This window comes from Periplaneta americana, chromosome 2, assembly GCF_040183065.1.
Source record: "Periplaneta americana isolate PAMFEO1 chromosome 2, P.americana_PAMFEO1_priV1, whole genome shotgun sequence".
Taxonomy (NCBI): domain Eukaryota; kingdom Metazoa; phylum Arthropoda; class Insecta; order Blattodea; family Blattidae; genus Periplaneta; species Periplaneta americana.
The window spans coordinates 163,863,183-163,883,653 of NC_091118.1; the positions used below are offsets into that span (position 1 = coordinate 163,863,183).

The following is a 20,471-nucleotide window of genomic DNA, read 5'->3' on the forward strand; positions in this document are numbered from 1 at the left end:
TCAGCAGTGACACCTCTACTTTTCAGATACTCTGAAATCTCGATATATCCTCGCTGTGCTGCGACTGCTGGGAGTAGCCATTTTGTATGCATTGTGCGTAAACATGTGGATTGTTACCAACGAGTTAGAAAAGCTTCTAACTCGTTAGTTGTTACAGTAACCATCTTGCTCTTTCGTTTGCTACTCATTGCTTAGCCCGCTCCCATTTGCGCTGCATATGCCTCGACGTCGTGAATTTTCTCGCTTCATTCAACTTCACTCGGGAATTTTTTCAATTTAACTTTCGACTGCTGATTGTTGGTCAACTGAGATTGCAGCCTGGTTCGTTTCGAATTCCTTGACACCACTGCAAATGCTCTATAGCTTCACATTCTCGGGTTACACTGCCACGGCTGCTGTGTGAGACATGATGATCGTATCGCAATTCCCCTCCTACCCTAAATGACATCACTTGCACATCACTCGTGGCTCTCCAACTCAAGGAGGTCACGTTGGACACATTGATTCTTCGTCTGTCAATCGCCGCTTACTTGATTGGAATATGTCACGCAATTTAGAAATTATAGGCGCGACAAAACTGGCCTGAAAATGTGTCGGTCGACTTTCTGGGATGGCACCCTAGTACTGGACCGAATTTATGTAGACGTATTCGGGTCAAAAAGTGCCGGAACGGCGTTCCGCCAGAAAAAGATAGCAATATATATCAGCTCCATAAATATATTTCTGTTCTCTCTTGAAGTATCAGTAATTTAATACACGAACACAACTATTACGAGAAATGTTCAATGGTAGTTGTAGCTTCAGCTCTAATCAAAAGTAACAAAAAATCGAGGTTGCCAGGCAAAGATATAAAACAGAAGATGTGAAGTAAAATGTATGAGGTGTATAAACAATTGAGTGTTCTGCAAATCTAGTCTTTCAGGTGAAGCTCCCTGTAAAGCAGATTTGAATAATTTCAAGGGAAAAATTGTTCCGGGGCCGGCTATCGATCCCGGGACCTCTGGTTGAACGTACCAGCGCTCTATCACTGAGCTACCCGGGAACTCCACCCGACACCGTCTCAACTTTTCCCTTTATATCCACACAACTCGCGTGGGCTGACGAAACGCCAGAGACCCACAACGAGTGCACACAATCTCTGTGTGACTTGGAATTGTGGTTTTCTGTTAACGTACACAGTAACGTACATATTATGCAAATCTAGTCTTTCAGGTGAAGCTCCCTGTAAAGTAGATTTGAATAATTTCAAGGGAAAAATTGTTCCGGGGCCGGATATCGATCCCGGGACCTCTGGTTGAACGTACCAGCGCTCTACCACTGAGCTACCCAGGAACTCCACCCGACACCGTCTCAACTTTTCCCTTTATATCCACACAACTCGCGTGGGCTGACGAAACGCCAGCCGGGTATCGATCCCGGGACCTCGGGTTGAACGTACCAGCGCTCTACCACTGAGCTACCCGGGAACTCCACCCGACACCGTCTCAACTTTTCCCTTTATATCCACACAACTCGCGTGGGCTGACGAAACGCCAGAGACCCACAACGAGTGCACACAATCTGTGTGACTTGGAATTGTGGTTTTCTGTTAACGTGCACAGTAATTATTCAAATTGAATGTTCTTTCACATTTAAGTATAAAAATATAGGGGTGCCATTTGAAATTTCTAAAGGGCGAACTATAGATTTTAATGAGGGTTTACAATGTGTTTCAATCAGTGGTGGTCCATTTCAGTGTCTTCATTCTCCGTCTCCTCCTTCCGCGCTTCACTTTTGTTACCAGTTCTTCCAGATGACAAAACAAATTGTGTGCAATGTTTGTGTTAAAAATACTGTCTACTACAGTACACATCCCTTTCCGAACCATGTTGAGGACACGTCCTGTCCAGAATATGGTGAAAGTTTCCCATTTTTCAAACATAAATTCTAAGGACACCCTTGTACCGAGAAAAAAAAACAGTAGCGGTCGAAGTCCTCACTTAAACTAAGCTGCTGTCAAGCATTTTATATCATTTCCATTGTGTGAAGTGAAGCCTTCAGTGGAATGAAAGATGGACGGAGTCTGTTCCAAACTATAAAACTCAAACTTCACTGTTATTCACTTATTCAGTAGATAATTACTACTGACCTATTTGGTTAGAAAATGTTTTAACACACCTGACGGTAAATAAGAAAGTAAAATGCATTCCAAATGATCTAAAAGTTCTTCAAAGTATTAAAAATGATAAAAAAAAATGCGGGGAAAAATTATAAAAAAACCGACGTATTAGTTCAAAAACATTAAAAAATGCAATATAAGAAATTATTTTACGTTGATATTAACATAGAAACGATTTCTGTTTATTAATAGGAAACGTCCTAATGTGAAAAATAAGAAGACTTTTCATCAACATCCGCTCTCATTACCATATTAAATGCGAGCATTTTTGGGGACCTTTCCAGACTCCAATTCTCTGGATGAATTTTTCATTTGAATATCGGATGTAATAGTTCTAATTAGTTAGAAAATGTATTAAATATCGTTACTACCGTCAGATTCCACAATAGGCGAAAAAGTTCACAATCATTTTAGTGACCTTTCCAGACTACAATTCGCTGATGAAATTTTCTTTATTTGAATATCGGATGCGATAGTTCTAGTTGGAAAATGTGTTAAATATCGTTACTACTAGTCAGATTCCATAATAGGCGAAAAAGTTCACAATCATTACCATTTATTGAGTTTTGTTTAAAATTTCACTCGTGTAAAATGAAATCCATTAGTTCCTTGATGTGAACTCAAAATAGCATTGTTACGAATACACATTTTGTAACTCGATAGTACTAAGTTCTTAATTCTGCCGGGGGGAGGTTGAATAGTATTGAATACAGATATTTCGCTCGCACTACAAACTATTTAATACGGTCTTACGTTCCATACAGGCTTTTTTTTTTTTAACCGGTGATCTATATTTCGAAAGTCTACTAAGCGTTTGGATTTCATTTTTATTGCTATTAATATAAACTAGCACATTAAAAATCTGAGCAGAAGATCGAAGTTTTCTTCACTGCTAGTTGCTACTGTACAGCATACACATTGGGACCATCTACACTGTACCACTCCCTCTTGACTCCATAATACAAACTAACATTTAATTAGTTGACAATATTGCAAGGCTAGTGCTAAAATATGCTGAAACATGTAATTGTCAAACACGTTTGCAGCTGTATTTCATATTCACCTATAAATTTATATGAAATCTCTATTTTCCGCCCACACCTGTGGAGTAACGGTTAGCGCGTCTAGCCGCGAAACCAGGTGGCCCGGGTCCGATTCCCGGTCGGGGCAAAGTTACCTGGTTGGGGTTTTCCCTAAACTCAATACGAGCAAATGATGGACCCTAGAATCATTTCACCGGCATTAGCACCATCTCATTCAGGCGCTAAATAACCAAAGATGTTGAAGCGTCGTAAAATAACCTAAAATAAAAAAATAATAATTTGCCCTATAAGACCTGTTAACACTAGCCCTTAAAGTTCACCTACCACAGCAGCAAAGGCACATAACCCCCTCAGAAAATTCCGTTTAGCCAGCCTTGATAGTTTATACCTGGTTTATACTGTAGAAAAATTTCCGTAGATCGCAATTTTATTACAGCGTTTTTCTTTTCGAGTGTTGTCAAGGGATAACATCTCACATTTTCTTTTATATTTTCTCATCTATTCTAGACAGATTGTAAATGTGGCTAGTCTCACAAAAACGATTGCATTTCAATATTAATAAGTATGCAAAAAATATACTTACCAGTTCAATCTTTTCAAAACAAATTCTTCACATATACTTCAGTAACTACCCATCAATTGAGAGCAATTACAATGAGGATTAAGGATCACGGTAGGGATTAGAATAAATATAACAATGCATATATAATAAAATATTTTAATGAAAACAATTGCTGGAGTAAACAGTCCAATCAGTTGAAACTGAAACACTTATTCCAAGTGAACTCGTGTACATGCATTATCACCTCCATCAAGGAAATTAAAATTTATTCATCCATGCAGAACTTCAGATACTGAAGAGGTAACTGTAGAATAAGAGATCTTTCAACATCCTGTATAAAAATAACTTAGCAACGCCACAGTTTGAAAGTAAATTTATTACTCAACCCATTTATGCCCACTAGGTCATTTTCGACCCACCCAGAAAGTTTACTTTCATTTCCATTATTAAAGATCTTTTTTTTTTTTATTGTTGAGATTATTTACACTACTGCTGATCATTTCTTCCCCCGTAATTTTCTCCTCAGATGAGCACTATTGTGGCAGGTACAATTACACGTATTTAGCGCTACAGATGAACCCAAATAATCCAATGTTGGTAATAAACCATTGCACATTTTGTTCACGTTAGTATACACATTTAGGCATGAAAGACTATGTCCTTAGGTTAGAAATAATTACATGGCGTTTTCTGCAATGCAAGACATAAGTGATAACACAAGTGGGTCGTTTTCGACCCAGTGGGCACATTCATTGCCGTGTTTCAGTCACATATATAAAAAATCTTATTTATTCTCTCTACTGTTTGGCCTGCCAGTGTAAATACGCACAAGAGTTTGTATAATCTAGAAGAGAAGGGAGTTACACTAACTTGAGAAAATATTTCCATTATACCAACTTTCTCCAGCTGATAACGCTAATGATACTGGCCATGACTCATTGAAGACTGTAATAACTCTGATCATTTATACCATAATCAACTAAATACAAGTGCTGAGCTTGGCATCCAGGGTAACAAACATGGGAAACCTATTCGGTTGGACTATAAAATTTGGGTTATGGCTCAACAGCTAGAGTATTATTGTATGTCCCGATATTCATAAAGGCCATACTGAAAATACTAATAGTAATAAGCTTGAGCTCGGAGAATCTATAATTTATGAAGTTTGTTCCAGCAAGCAATTCACAATGCATTCCAAACTAATACCGGACATCTTTCGACGCATGCGCCAGTTGTGTACTATGTCAGAACTAGTTCGGAATTTTACGTTGTTGGAACGTTTAACTGTTCTTTCAAGCCTTCGAGTTTCTTCTCATATTAAAATTATATTCATCTTCCAAACTTAATTCGTCATAAAATATATCACTATCATCTTCCAAATCACTCATAACCAACAATTGTTTTTATTTTAACCTATCTAGTCTCAAAGCATTTTAACCGTAACTTCAGATTAAATTATCTGCGCAACAGTTCAGAATTTCTAGTTCTGCTCTTAATCGAGAACCTATTTCACTCGTGCCGAACAGATTGTGAAGCACATTGGAACAGGGAGTTCAGTATCAGTTCGGAATCAGTTCTAGTCTTGCTGGAACAGACATTGGGCTTGCGCATAAGCAGGCAGTTCAGAATCGATTCCGAACCATGCTGGAACAAACGGCACTCTTTGTGATCCAACAAACAAATTCCCCAAATCAACTCCTCTCGTCATATCGTGACAATTTTTTACGTCTGTTATATTCGTCTGTGCCCTAGGGAATGACAACTTCAGACATAATTTCTAATCGGCGATGTATGCAGTGGAGGAGAAAGGAATTAGCTACCCTACCCCATCATGATCTACTTGCCTCGCAAGTGATGCCTTGTTGGTATCATTTGTGAGGTTCAGATCTGTCTTCGGACAGCTGTTGACTAAACAATTTTCCATTGATTGCATCAAACAGATGAAGAATACGAGTTCACAGAGTTTATGTCTCGTATACAAAGAGAATAAAACTGATGCAGTCAAATGGAAAGACAATGCTATGGTAACAGCGTTATCCAATCAAAGTGCAGTTGTATCTATTCGGGAGGCAAATATTTCCTTCAAAGAGATAGGAAAAAAAAGGATAGAAATACCTCAGTCTAATATCTGCAACTATAACGGAAATATTAGGGGAGTAGACATAAAGGACATTTCAATTACAGAATTGGAATCTGGCAACAAATGGTACTGTACATGCCAATATTTTGGAGAAACAGTGTTCCAGCACCACATCAGAAGTACGGCACAGCTCCCCTTCAAATAGGACCAACAGTACACAGACCAAATGAAATAACATTCCTCTATCTGTGAGAGATGATCGTAGAGGATAAATGAACATGGCAACTTAGTCACTGATGAAAATGCTGCAATTACGTAATTACAATTATGTAAAATATATTACATTTGGGAATAAATTATTAGGATCATAAATTAAATATTTAACAATTTGTCAATAATACACTAACTTGTGTAGATTTAACTGTGATTGGATATTTTCTTAAAGACGATTTTTTTTCTTCCCCACTGAATATAGGCTATTTCAACGATGGATTGCAATAGACGCTTAAACAAATTTGGACAATGAAACTCACTGCGCAGAACCAGAATAGTGCTGCCAAGTGCCTCATTTATAAAACGATTTTTTTATCATACTTAATGTTTTATTAAGCTAAGCCATTCGTAAGTGTGCTTTCATTAAGAAACTTGATGTTAAAATGTATACATATTCCACACAGTAAAAACACAATTTTTAATTTTATCAGGATTCATAAAGTTGGTAAATACAAGAACATTATTCAGTGTTTACTATTTAAACACAATATTCTGAAAATACGAAATATTTGTGTGTAGTGCTAAATATTTTATTTATATTAGGTTTATATCACAACTTGCGAAATATTATAAATGATCAATATTGAGTAAATAACGCAGGCTCTATTTGTAAATATTAGAAATCATGTTACCTTACTTATTTTTAAAGTTTACCTATAGTGCAAAAGTGTGAACGGAGGAGAAAGTTATTTGCGACAGGACCATACACCAAGCAGTTCTGAGGGGTGTAGGAGTCAGGGTAGTTAAACAGAGGTTCGCCAAACACGCCGATTTCTTCTGCCTCTAGTATAATCAGTGATGGATGCAATGGTGGGGGAAGGACCTTGCTACCCTACAACATTACCTCCTGGCTCAGTTGCCTCATGGTATTGCCTTATTAGTGTCATTTAAAGAGGTTCCAAGCTGTCTTCGAATAGTTGATAGAAATGCTTACAAATTGTTCTCACTACAATACAGTATATGTCAGAATAGCTAAAAAAATATGGTCGTACAACTTCAAAACGTTTGAAACATCCCCAGATCCAATTGATTCTAGAAGCTCCTCTCGAGAATGGATACCTGTTGCACCTGCAGTCAATGACACCTGTTCCCCTTACTTCATTTTATACAGACGTAAGATCTTGAATATCAACAGAAATAGAATCAACGGACATTTTGTAAAAATTACAATTTTACTCAAAAACTATTAACGCCCAACTTCTGAAGTACCAGTATCAGCAAAACAAATCGGAATATGCAAACCTATACTCTAATTCTCTTTGACTTCTTAGACAGGCCTTTCTTGCTATTATATTTTTCGAACATTTAAAACGCTTAAAATAGTAATCTGCAAGATCAAGATGTGACAATAACGGAAAAAGTAGGGATTTAAAAATAAACTCGGTACATTCCACTATGTTAAAGAACTCTTAGAAAATATAGCTACGTACTGTATTAAAGTTAATTTTTGCTGACATGCAATTAAATTTGCACAATTTTAATCAACTTTTACAGCATTTTCCGGAACAAACTCTAAAAAACAATCACAGAACAATACTGAATCAGTTTTTTTATCAAGTTTCAACTGGCTGAAATTAAAAAAAGAAATTAAGTAAAGAATCCGAGTTTGTATTAATTCCTACATTTTCAAGTCATTACCCAATAAAATTCGTAGAGGCCTGAACAAAACTAATGCGTATTTGCCAACACGTAAAATTAATAAATGCCACACAAATATTTGTTTATTTATCGCACTGGTTAATTCAGAGAACAAAGCTCTTCTTAACGAATTTTCATTTCCTTCATCTCTTGGTTCTAAGCAAAACTATTTCATTAAGTTCAAAAACAGAAAATGTGAGATAGTGTACAACACGTGTAGCAAACTCTGTAACAAAATTACTTTCACTTTTATTTCAGCAACTACTCCTATCGAGAAACCTTCATTATGTGAACTGGTTCATATACCGCCTCAACACTTTCATAATTTATAGCTCGCATGCGTGAAATATTACGATTCTTCACTTTAGCAGAAACTGTGAACTTTACCTTATTACTCGGCAATGCAACATTATTTGCATACAATTTCATATAAAATACGAAGCATGAAATTTCAAACTGATGCAGAAAGTGCAACCAAAAAAAAAACCCCCTAAGTACACAATTCAAATTGCTCTCTCAAGGCACAAATTTTCTTATCCTTCACCTTGTTCTGGTACCAAATTCACGTTCTGGAAGATCCTAAATAATACATAAAATTTCTCATCTGATTCAACTCCAGGTAAATGAGTTCTATTGTATCAGTATGGTAAGCCAAATGTTAAAAATGATTTTTAACATTAAACTAATTTCTAGGAGCTAACCAATCTGAGATCACTTGCGTAACAAACTTAGTAACTCTTTGAATTCGTAAAGCAAAACTATAGCCTATAGACACAGCTGGTCAGGAACAAAGACCTATGAACAGAAAAGCAGTTGGTACCATGATAAAGGCTATCACGAATATTTACCAAAACGAATCCATTTCTTGAATGACACTAGATGTGCTCCAAGTCTACAAGCAAAAAAATTGTCACGTTTACACCAGTGTGCTTAAGAAAGACATTTGAATTTGTCTCAATATCAATGGCATTTGGAACTTCCTTATAGGAAAATTCTCAAAACGATTATTGAAGGTGGAGGGAGAGATGAGTTTTAGATTAGAGAAATGTGTGTATATGAAGATTTCGATATCCATGAAGCGACTAAGCGACAAAACATAAAATGTGTCTTTTAGTCCGAAAGACAATGACGAGACTTCTGTAGGGACATATCAACATCAGACTAGCAGTTCCCTATAAAACTGCTTTTCTAAATGATTCATATTCATAATCATATGCAAATACTAGATTTTCTTTTTTAACTTCAATGATGGAGATGATTACGAATCATTAAAAATTCATATTGCGGATGCAAATAGCACCATGACCTGTATACTAACCTTCAACCTTGAAATTTCATCTATGAAGCTCCGATGTTCACAAAAAGTTGTCCCGACCAGGACGAATGCTCAACTCCGACGGCAAAAGAAAGAAACAACATGTAATTAGTCTAAATACAAACCTGTGGAACCAAGTAACTCAAAATTCATTTTAACACATTAAAAATAAAATACCACCTGCGCAAATGATGAAACTGAAGGATATCTGGACTTTCGCAGCACTTTTACTTCAATGGAATAATAAAAACTACTCAAGTCCTACATGTGACCAGAGTTTTAATTGCAGATAAAATTACAGAACTTAACCCATACTACATAAGTACTGAACTTCCTACCTATTATTTATTATAAGCATCCCTTCTCAGTGTAGCCAACACTTCCTACAATAATCAGTACATACTTCAAACAAAATGCATATTCACCAGTTATAATATAAAATTTAGGAGGGAAAAATTCTTTTAGAATGTTATTTGTTAAAACATTTTAGCACTACATCTAGAATGGGTCTTTCTACATCTCTATAGTCACTAAACTTCCATACATGACAGTACATGGAACACCTTAGCTGTACTCTTATGTATTAACTCAGACAAACTTTGGGAATTTCAGTAATGTAGACAAAATGTACTCTTCAGTGTGGTACAAATCTCTTATTGTCACCTCTTTTATTATATTAGACTTAAATTCAACAAAATTTATGGACTTTAAAAACAATACAAATTGAATGAATGTGACAATGCAGTGGTGACCATTGACAAAAAAGCCAGAAGTGGGTATCTTTGTTCAGAATAGAATACCAATAACACACCTCTCTATACAGAAAAATCACCTTACATATATATATAGTGCTACTGTTTTTGACCCACTGAACCCATTATCTTTATATATAGTTTAATACTGATACACATCTGGAATACATGACTACTAAAATATTCTGTAGAGTAAATATGTATTTATGGGGAATAGAAAAACTGTCACAATGCGGTATCAACGAGAAACAACACAAATCAAACCTTGAAAAGAATGTCACTTTATGGTCATATTTGGCTTTTGAAACACCTAGATGTAAAGAAACAGAAGAAATTCAACACGCCATTTCTTTTCACCAGGGATGAAACAATGTAAGAACGAAAAGACACTAATAAAATCATGTGATAATATGTAATACGCAACCAACACATACACTAAACGCAATTCAATTTACATTTTGGTTTGCGTGCACGATTATTGTAAACCCTATTTATTCTGTTATCTCATGATTAACACTTTGTATTATGTGCAATAATTTGTTTTAAAAAAAGAACTTTGAACCACTGACAAGAATACAACACTTGTGTCTTGATGTGACTATGGGCTGTAAGGATGGCCTATATTGTGTCCCTCCTATGCCTGGGCAACGCTGAATGGGTCGGCTAAACTGCTTGCTAAATCCTGCCTTCGCCCTGTGTCTCATTTAGCCTGCCTCGTCTGCCTTGCATTGCCTTCTCACTATGCCTGCCCTGTCAGCTAGCCCTAAGGTACGGTAGTAGAACCTAAATAAAGTTCAGAAAATGTACAAAACATGTTAGTTACACCTCAACATAACAGATTCAATACCTAAACCTAATTAACGCTTTTTAATACAATATACTATATTATAACCTAGTCTTGTAACATCAAACACACATATGCAAATATAATAAAAACTTCTACTTCCCTAGTCACTATTGTTTCTTCCAATCTGCCTCCCTGGGTCAGTGTGGAATAAACATGTATTTAATTATGTCAATTCAATTAAAACTAATGAATGTGTACTTACCACAGTGTCAGGCGAAGAAATATTTCTGAGTGATTTAATATCGCCTAGCGCCACCACCATAACCACCACCAACACCACCTGTGCTGTATCCTCCTCCTCCACCACCACCACCTGGAAGACGAGAGACATTTCTTTGAATTTGTACAATAAATTACAGACCAAACATTTGAATACTTAATGCGAGACATGGTATTTATTCTTGTTCTCTACGATATTCTCGTGATTATTATTTTTGCATGATTTTCTTTCACAAACCTGAATAAGGAGTTGGTCTTCCACCACCACTTCCTCCAAAACTTCCTCTAACTGGGCCACCTCCATAATTTTGCTGGTAGCCTCCACCAAAATTGTCACTGCTCCAATTTCCACCTCCGCTATTATAACCCTGGCCACCACCTTGGACCCATCCACCACCTGCACCACCCTGATTGTCCCATGGGTCACCACCTGTGCAAATAAAACGACCATTAAAACTACATAAATCTGTATTTCATTACGTTTTTCCATTATCACTTCATTTCCATCAACAAAATCTGAATCATGAATTTAAATAGCAATTTATGGATTTTACATTGCATGTCAATCTTATAAGAACTGACCGAATTCTGTGAAATTTTACAACAAAAGCAATAAACCCACCTCCCCAGCCTCCACTGTTGTAGCCACCTCCAGCATTCCAGTCACCACCGCCACCTCGACCTCCCCATGATCCACCACCGCCACCACCTCGGGATCCACCTCTGCCACCTCCAGCTGATCGTCCACCAGGTCCCTGGCCAGCCATCTCTGCCTTGCTTAATGCTTTCTTTACATCAATATGTTTTCCTCTAATTTGGTGTGATCTTTGTACTGTAATAAAAAAATGCAAGTATTAATGTAAAGAAGTGAAATTCACATAACTCATTAAAAGAAACAATCTTAGAAAGTAACACTTACGGCATATCTTGTCTACAGGATCATAGTCATCAAATTCAACAAAGCCAAAACCTCGTTTCTTGCCAGTTTCCTTATCAGTAACAATAGCACACGACACTATTGGTCCAAATTCTTTAAAATACTCTCTCAGATCATCTTCTTCCATGTCTTCTTTCAATCCTCCTACAAAAAGCTTCTTTACTGTGGCACCAGCTTCTGGACGACCAATTTCCTCCAGAAGAAAGAAAAATAAAATGTAACAAATAATAATAATAATAATAATAATAATAATAATAAAATAATATTTGGTATTTGCAGCAATATCAATAAATCATCCTACCTGTCTTGGTACAGCTCTCTTTGGTTCCACAACTCTTCCATCTACTCTGTGTGGTCTTGCATTTTGGGCATCATCCACCATATGGGCACGAGAGTAGGTAATAAAACCAAAGCCACGTGACCTACAGAAACATTTTTTTTATTTTAATTTAGAACTGTCACATGCAAAGAGACATTCAAAAATTGATCAAACTTCCCATTCATATTTTCCATTGCTTTGAATGCAAGTCAATACATCCTGAGTGGTATACCTCTTTGTTTTCGGGTCCTTCATAACAACTACGTCCACAATTTCTCCCCATTGTTCAAAATGCTTTTTTAAGGATTCGTCAGTTGTTCTATAATCGAGACCACCAATGAAAAGCTTCCTTATATGTTCGGGTTCCGTCTTACCACCTTCCTACAGAAATAAATAAAATGTAAATTATTACAATTATATGGACAATAAACAATTGTACTCCAAGATTAACAACCTTAGAGTCGCATCAAGTAGAAACATCAATAGGTTCGTTCCAATAAGTCAGTAACTGGCATAACTAATGTGTGCAGTACAGAAAAGACATCCCAACACAACTCCAAACCAGTTCTGAACTGGAAACATGTACTTCAGTTAAGCATTCCAACTTCTGACAAGGATCCGGAATTATCAGTAGTAGTCAGCAGATTGAGACATGTACTGACGAGTACAATCACAGCAAATCAGCAAATTATCAGAATTCTTATCTCCCATATTTTTTCTCTTTATAGAAGTACTATCTAAATTCTATTTTCTGCCACTTGAATTTGCTGCTAAACGAAAATTAAGGAGGCCATTCTTAGGCAAAGATGCTCACAGTTGTAGCATCTCTGGATTTAGTGCACACAATGATCCAAGAAAGCATTCCATCATCCAGTTTTGTTTCAATCGCATAGACACTCAACAGAGCATGCACGTAAGATAATACAAAGTTTGTACATGAACTGATTATGAACTGCTTGTTGGAACAAACCTAATAGCCTACTGGATAGCAAGATTGAGGAAACTTTCTCAAAAGGCAAATATAATCAAAATATTCATCTAACATTAGGTAAATTTCACTCTTCTGCCTACACATTTTCTAAACAGTTACCTCACTGCCCTTGGCTAGTTACTTCAGACTTGTCTGGAAATGTAATTTTCAAGGAAAGCTTGCTTTCACATTATCTAGGATACCAAATATCAAGACGCCAAATACAAGCTTATTTATTGATTCTTAACACGCAATATGTAAATGTAAAATAAATTAAACTGTAAATAGGCTTTATATTGAAATTATAGACATCAATAAAATTGATATATTCAATGAATAAAGAAATGCTTCAACAAAGATGTAACCAGGTCGTTTGTGTGGGAAAACGAACTGCACCTGCCAACATAAGCCTAAATATATACCGATCAACTTCTGAAAATGCGATTGACACGAGACATTTAAACAGAAGCAGGACAAAGGATATCTTGGGGGTCGGCTTTCGTGACACAAATTTGTTTACTTCAAAATCTTAAGACACAGTAGGCAATTTGTTTCTTGATGTTCGTCTTGGGGATTTTCTGCAATAAGAACTTTGTAACAACAAAAAATTTTAACCAATTTTCTTCGAAACTTCGAACGGTATCTCCAAACCTACATTTAAATATCTCGCTGTTCTTCTGTTGATGTTAATCACCAATACCACTCTCTTGAAATACCTTTCCCCTCACCGAATTCATAATCCAATGAGCTTGCATGACAAAAACATGACCTCTTTCCAAAGGAATATAGGGATACCTGGCGATTCCTACAGGTAATAAGACCGTCTTCAATACTCAGACCATAATACAGAAACAAAAATGATCGCCACTGCGGTCCAACCATTTTCATACATATAGGCGGTTCCCCATATCCATGTCAAAATAGTTATATTTTTCGTATTTAATAAGTTGAATTACTAAATTATGTCTTAAATATGAAATCCTGCGTTAATTTATGAGCAATGTTAGGTTCAATTTCGAAGGCAAAACGAGAAGTACGGTGCGAGATGTTGACAACCTAGGGTCCCTGCCCTAATTCCTCCAGAATTTGAATTTCAGATCTTTATATTTTGTCACTTTTAGGTCTAATTCTTCATGACCTCTTCACTTTTTTCGATAATTAGTTTGAAATGTTTTTCCTATGTTCAACACCTTTTTATAGTTATTAATGATGGAATTTCTTCTACACCGTCATATTTCATATTCAAGAAAATAAGTCACCTCTAACAACAGTCATACATGAAGTCACACTTCTTTCCTGAACATCATTTTGAAACTGATCAAAAGTGCTAATAATGTCCCTTTTACATCATTCTCTGAAAAATACTTCTCTCCATCTTTTCCTATTTCTGTTGATCTGCATTCTTTCTAGAAGCTAGAATGACCGTCTGTACGGTATGAAGGTTATTTAGGCATCATTTGTAAGATTCGAAATTTCCCGAAGAATGTGAAAGCATCGCCATTTACGATAGAAAAAAATATCTTTCCTAATAACTAATGTAGGTTCAAAATGTTTTATGTGCGACACTGTCATTTTAGGAAAGGAACTGGTCACATTATCTCCTGGCTTATGCCGTATCATTTGTGAACGACACTGTCATTTTAGGAAAGGAACTGGTCACATTATCTCCTGGCTTATGCCGTATCATTTGTGAAGTTCAGACAGCTGACTGAACAACAAAACTGTAATTTCCTGAACTTGGAAATTGTCACGATTATACACGTAAACCATTTATCGCGTAAAGTTTTATTTTTCGGAAACTTAAAATGCTGAAATGAGACAGATGCACTATTCGAATTACAACCCAGTACACAACACAAACGGCCCATTTCACGACGTAATTAACGCAAGAAACCATAAAACCACGTTGTAATGCTTGGACCGCCACGGCGCCATTTTGGCTACATCGATATCTGCATTAAGGTCTGAGTATTGGAGATTGTCTTGGGTGACATGACACGAGTTAAAAGGTTGAGAACCATCAACGCCAACGTTTCGAGGTGGCGCGTGTCTCGAATGGAGCGAGATGAAGCGTGAGAACGCGAGAGAGGGAGGAGTCTGCAAGAAAAGTAGCTAGTTGCAAGGTAGGTGCGGTGGGAGTAGAGGGGAAGGGTGTAATCCATGTTCTGAGTTTATCCAATTCTCAAGAATACGTTGGAAGCCTCCAATACTATCAGTTATTCTGCGGAAATTCCAGATAGTAACAGCCTATATTCCTACTAGAGAGGGAAAAGCGACACATCCAGCCGTTTCGAAACATTCGGAACGACTCAGTGAAATGTTTCGAAACAGTGTGTCGAATCACGACACATCTACAGAGAGGCAATGTGGCGGCTGGCACTGTATCGCTGCTTCGTTTGCTGTCAGATGCGCTGATTCGAAACACTGTACACAAGATACGACACATGACAAACTTGCGGTACAATACTTGATGTTTCGAGCTTAAGTAGGAACTTTTATTAGTAATCACGACTACTTTAAAAATATACCTACCATTGTCACGTCATTTTCAAGTAACTATCAGATTCCAAAATAATGTAGTCAGCAGTTTAATCTACTAGTACAGAATAAATCTGATGATTATTAACCGCTAAATAAGTTAATGTGTGTACGGCATGTATTTGCTAATAAGAATACAGATTCACACGCTTTGACCGATATTTATCAAAGTTTGCACATTAAGCCTTCACAACCAGAAGAAAAACATAGGCTACATTAATATTAGACAAATGGACGTTAAATTATAAAAAAAAAATAATAAAATAAAAAATGAATAGTATCAAACATGCATGTATAATATTAAAATTGCATCTTCTACAGTCAAATGTGGTTATTTCCGTTATATTCAACATCGACTTTCACGGGGCCGTCGAAAAAATAACAAAATTAAATAACATTGTTGATATATTATGAAACGAAAACCCAAGAAAATTCATGCAATAAGTAGCTATTACACAGTCCAAGACCATATTATGAGTTTCTCGACACAGTTCTGGATAGTGAGCAGACTTTCTTTTATCCAACTGAATTCCTGAATTCTTTGAAACCACAAGGAATATCACATAACTTAATACTGGATCATCAATAATCATCATCCTTCACGAATTAGGCCTCTGTAGACCTGTTTCGGCCCCATCTAGCAGTCTTCTCAAAGGTCTTCCTGGTCGACATGTCCTCTAGGTTTATATTGCATCATATTTTTTGGGATTCTTAATTTTCCATTCTTCTTACATGATCTAGCCAATTGAATTTGTATCTGCTGATTTTTTCTTCTTCTGACTACTTCTAATTGCTCTAAAATTTCTTCATTCCTTTTTCGGTCTAAAAGAGTATATCCTGCTGTCCTCAAAAATTTCATTTCCGTTGCTAATCAATAATATTAGTTGGAAATATTGACCCACCAAAATTACGCAATGGAACAAGAGTTGGGGTGAAGAAAATCATGCAAAACCTAATATAAGCGAAAATATTAACTGGCAAAACGAGAGGAGATTATCTTCTTTATCCCACATATTCCTATGATATCGACGACCCATGAAATTCATTTATAAAATAATATACCTTTCAAAATAATAATTTTAAATTGTACCCATAGGGCACCAAATAATAGGCTATTAAAACAGTTAATTTTCAGTCATTACTTCATTATATAGAAATGTGTTATCGTGTGTTTGTGTTTACATATCTAATCAATCAAGAGTAGTGAGCCCATTTTTACGTTAAAAACTGCAATAATTCATGGCGATCCAACATATAATCAGTTATGGAGTCATTATGTGTCTGTGTGTTTAGTGTAATGTGAAAGAGTTTAATTCTTAGAGACAGAAAATTTATTAACGAGGTGCGAGCTACAGACATAGTAGGCCTATGCAGGGGGAAAAGCTACAGTGTACAAGGAAGCCAGTTTCTCAATGATTTCAAATGTATTCAAGTGGATATAATAATAATAATAATAATAATAATTGATGTGATTATGATATCGAGTACACCGAGTTCTCCTATTCGTGAAACTCAGGATAATTGTTACAATTATGATATGGAATACAGTTTATATGAGAAGTATTCAGATTATTACAGTTATTTCAATACTTAAATATAGCTACTCGGTTTGATTTGAAAGAATTTTGGCAAACTTCCGTTCGCGAAGCAGTTTATTTGAGACAGGACGCATGGGACAGAACGCAGCTCTGAAGCGCTTTCGCTTTCAACCAGTGTTTCGAAACATTAACTGTTTCATTGGTTCTCTTCTCTTACCCTTGACGCTCGATACAGCAGAGTACAGTCGATACATGGCATCAAACCTTAGTGAAACTGAAACATTTACTGTTTCGAAACATTGAAGTCCGAGTGTTTCGAATCACGGAACATCTCAGTGTGTCGACACATTGTTTCGAAACATTCACTCAGTTGCCAACACTAATTCCTACTACAAAAAGAGTAATTAGAATGATAGGTGCTAAAACTAGGGAATACTATTCCAATTTAATGCAAGGACATAACACAGGCCGTAATTAATTCTTATGCAGTGTCGCATCCGCCACTGGCGACTTCAACAAACCTATGCTAGTGGAGAAATAGATCACAGTTCTGTAACTTAAAAAAAATAGACCAAAGGAAACAATTTTTTTTCCTTAACATTTGCGTTCTACGAATAGCATAGAGCATTAAGTACGTGATTTTATTTTCCGGTATCCCAATACTTTCCACAAAATAACCTAGAACTTTCACCTGCTATATGTAGCAATGAATGGATGTTTCGCTGCCATATTGTCCACATCAGACGTCGTGAGCGAACAGATCACCATTCAAATGTAAAACATGACTGGTCGAAATACGACCTCGTAATATAATAAGCTCTATCTCCACTGGCACTAAAAATGCCTTCTTTCTAGTGTAGCTATTGCTGCTGAGAATGGCAAAGAGGTATGAGTGGCGAAGATGTTAGGACCGTATATAGGGTTGATTGTTGTGTTGGGGATCATACTTTCCCAAGTCATCCTCTAATCTAATCGAAGTTTTTTTTATTCCTACCTTTTTGTTATAATTCGTAAATAGTTTACCCTTATTGTTGTTGTTGGGTAGACTATGAAAACTAAATAAATAAATATAATATACTAGAATTGTTAATGTTGTATTCAGGACGTTGGTGATCCTACAAACAAGGATTCTCCCTGCATTCATTCCATTCAAGTGTTCTGCCCTAGGTCATTCACTGCAAACCCAGCTTTCTCCAATCTTTCCCATTTTCTGTCTTCCTATGTCTCCTCATGATCCATATATCTTAATGTCTATCATCCGATATCTTCTTCTGCCCCCGAACTCCTCCCATTCACCTTTCCTTCCAGTGTATCCTTCAGTAGGCAGTTTCTTCTCAGTGATCCAACAAATTCCCTTTCCTCTTCCTGATCAGTTTCTCCCTACATACGGTACATTAATTCCAGTGTCGTCTCTAGCGTCCATTCCATGTTGATCATGCGAATCCGCATAAGTATCGGACTCATACATGCTCAGATCATTGAACTATGCTGTGAACATCACGCGAATCCGCACAAGGATCGGACTCATACATGCTCAGATCATTGAACTATGCTGTTAACAGAGTTCAATGACAGACTTACAGTTCACCAAGACACGAGGTCGTTGAAATTATTTGACAAGAATGAGTTTACTCAAGAAATACTATTCCTCTGTGGTTCTGTGGTCATTTCTAAGCGATTCCCTAGTGTCTTTTTTATATAGTTACGTCTTCATGATATGAATACATTTATCATAGCTACTGAATACAATTCCCCGATCCCCGAGGTAGGTGCGGTGGGGGTAGAGGGGAAGGGTGCAATCCATGTTCTGGAGTTTAGCCAATTTTCAATACGGTACCTAATGAAAACATTTGAAAACGGAAGCTGAAGTTTCTAAAGAAATTACGTTGGTTGTCGAAATATTCTAGCTGTTAATGAGTAATTGTAATTATGACTTTCAGGAAAACACAAAATGTGTTACAACACACCTTTCCAACATAATTGCGCTCGCTGTTAGTAAAACAGCAGCTAATCGGCGATGCAAGCAATGGAGAGGGGGGGGAGGAAATAGCTACCCTATCTCATCACGTGGTCTAGTTGCCTGAAATGCTTTCTTGGTATCACTTGAAAGTTTCAGATCTTTTCGAATAGTTGACTAAACAGAGAATATTTCAGTATAGCTACGGATTCCTCACTGACAATTAGATCTTAAAATACTACAAAGAGCAGATATGTCTGCGTTCGTCGAATGCGCATCATGCTTACGAAAAGGCACTTTTTAGTGCCAATAATTTATTTTATGTGCACAAGATTGGAATTTTGATGATGGAAAGGAAGGAATCCATGTTCTGAAATTTATCCCTACATACATCGCACAGCAAACTTTCAAAGCCACCAACATAAAATATATTTTGAACTACTGCTCAGCAGCGGAATGCCTAGGCGTTGACCGACGCCAACTGCACGGCTAGCTATAACGTGGCGGTTAACAGTCATGGCGATAGAGGAAGTAATTACTCATTCGAATACTTTTCTAGAACATTTTTAAAATGTAGAAATAGAATGTTACTATGCTGTATTCGAAATTTTTAAATTATTTTAATTTAAAACCTATAAACCTACCTTACAATGAATTCTTATTCCCAATCTCTCTTACAATGAATTCTTATTCCCAATCTATTCAAAATGGACGGAATGACTCATCGTAATTGAACGGACTCTTTGCGTTGTATATATAGCTATGTTACGTATGTGTGGATCGATATTCATGGACTCAATATAAATTTTCTTCTCACACAAATAATAATATAACCCAAAGAAGCGATACCCAGTAATTTCGAACTACGTATTTGTTTTTGTAAGTATAATCCATTTCAGATTTCATAAATTTTATTCTAAGTCTGATCAGCTTCAGTCGTGTAGCGTCACTACGCAAGACAAAAATCCAAGATCTTATGTTTCTCAATTCCGAAAAATATACCATACATTATGTTATAATTATTATACAAAATTAATCCACGATAAATTTTAATCACTCGTATATAAAAATAATAGTTACCTCGTGGTCCATGTTTACCATTTCGCCAAAAAGTCGCAGACAATTCCAAACAAAACTTCACTCCAAATCGGCCGACACCAAAATGGCAGATGTCTGCGTGGAACGTGAACTGGTACAATCAATTCAATGACTTAAGTTTGTAAGTCACATCCGTCTCGCTTCATACTTATGTTATAACTCAAAATAAAATTTTATATTAATTCCGTAACTTTTATTTATTAATTAAAATATAAATATATAATTTA

At 36.4% G+C, this 20,471-nt stretch overlaps 1 protein-coding gene across 1 annotated transcript; it reads right to left on the bottom strand.

Annotated features, from left to right (window-relative positions):
• Nucleotides 1-9,328: 9,328 nt before the first annotated feature.
• On the bottom strand, nucleotides 9,329-20,377 carry LOC138694752 (heterogeneous nuclear ribonucleoprotein A1, A2/B1 homolog). The gene is made up of 8 exons (XM_069818772.1): nucleotides 20,227-20,377; nucleotides 12,376-12,524; nucleotides 12,126-12,246; nucleotides 11,807-12,017; nucleotides 11,510-11,719; nucleotides 11,126-11,317; nucleotides 10,871-10,981; nucleotides 9,329-10,604 (listed from the first exon to the last, which is right to left on the bottom strand). Exons 1-7 carry the CDS (start codon nucleotides 20,245-20,247, stop codon nucleotides 10,905-10,907), a joined length of 981 nt encoding a protein of 326 aa, XP_069674873.1. The 5' UTR covers nucleotides 20,248-20,377; the 3' UTR covers nucleotides 9,329-10,604; nucleotides 10,871-10,904.
• Between the last annotated feature and the right edge of the window lie 94 nt (nucleotides 20,378-20,471).

Bases quoted from the DNA above. Each gene is read 5' to 3' on its own strand.
- LOC138694752 (XM_069818772.1), bottom strand. From the start codon at position 20,247: ATGGTAAACATGGACCACGAG. The intron at 11,318-11,509 runs GTGGGTTTATTG...TTATTTGCACAG, and splicing joins CAACAGTGGAGGCTGGGGAG to GTGGTGACCCATGGGACAAT. The intron at 10,982-11,125 runs GTTTGTGAAAGA...CTCGTCTTCCAG, and splicing joins AAGACCAACTCCTTATTCAG to GTGGTGGTGGTGGAGGAGGA.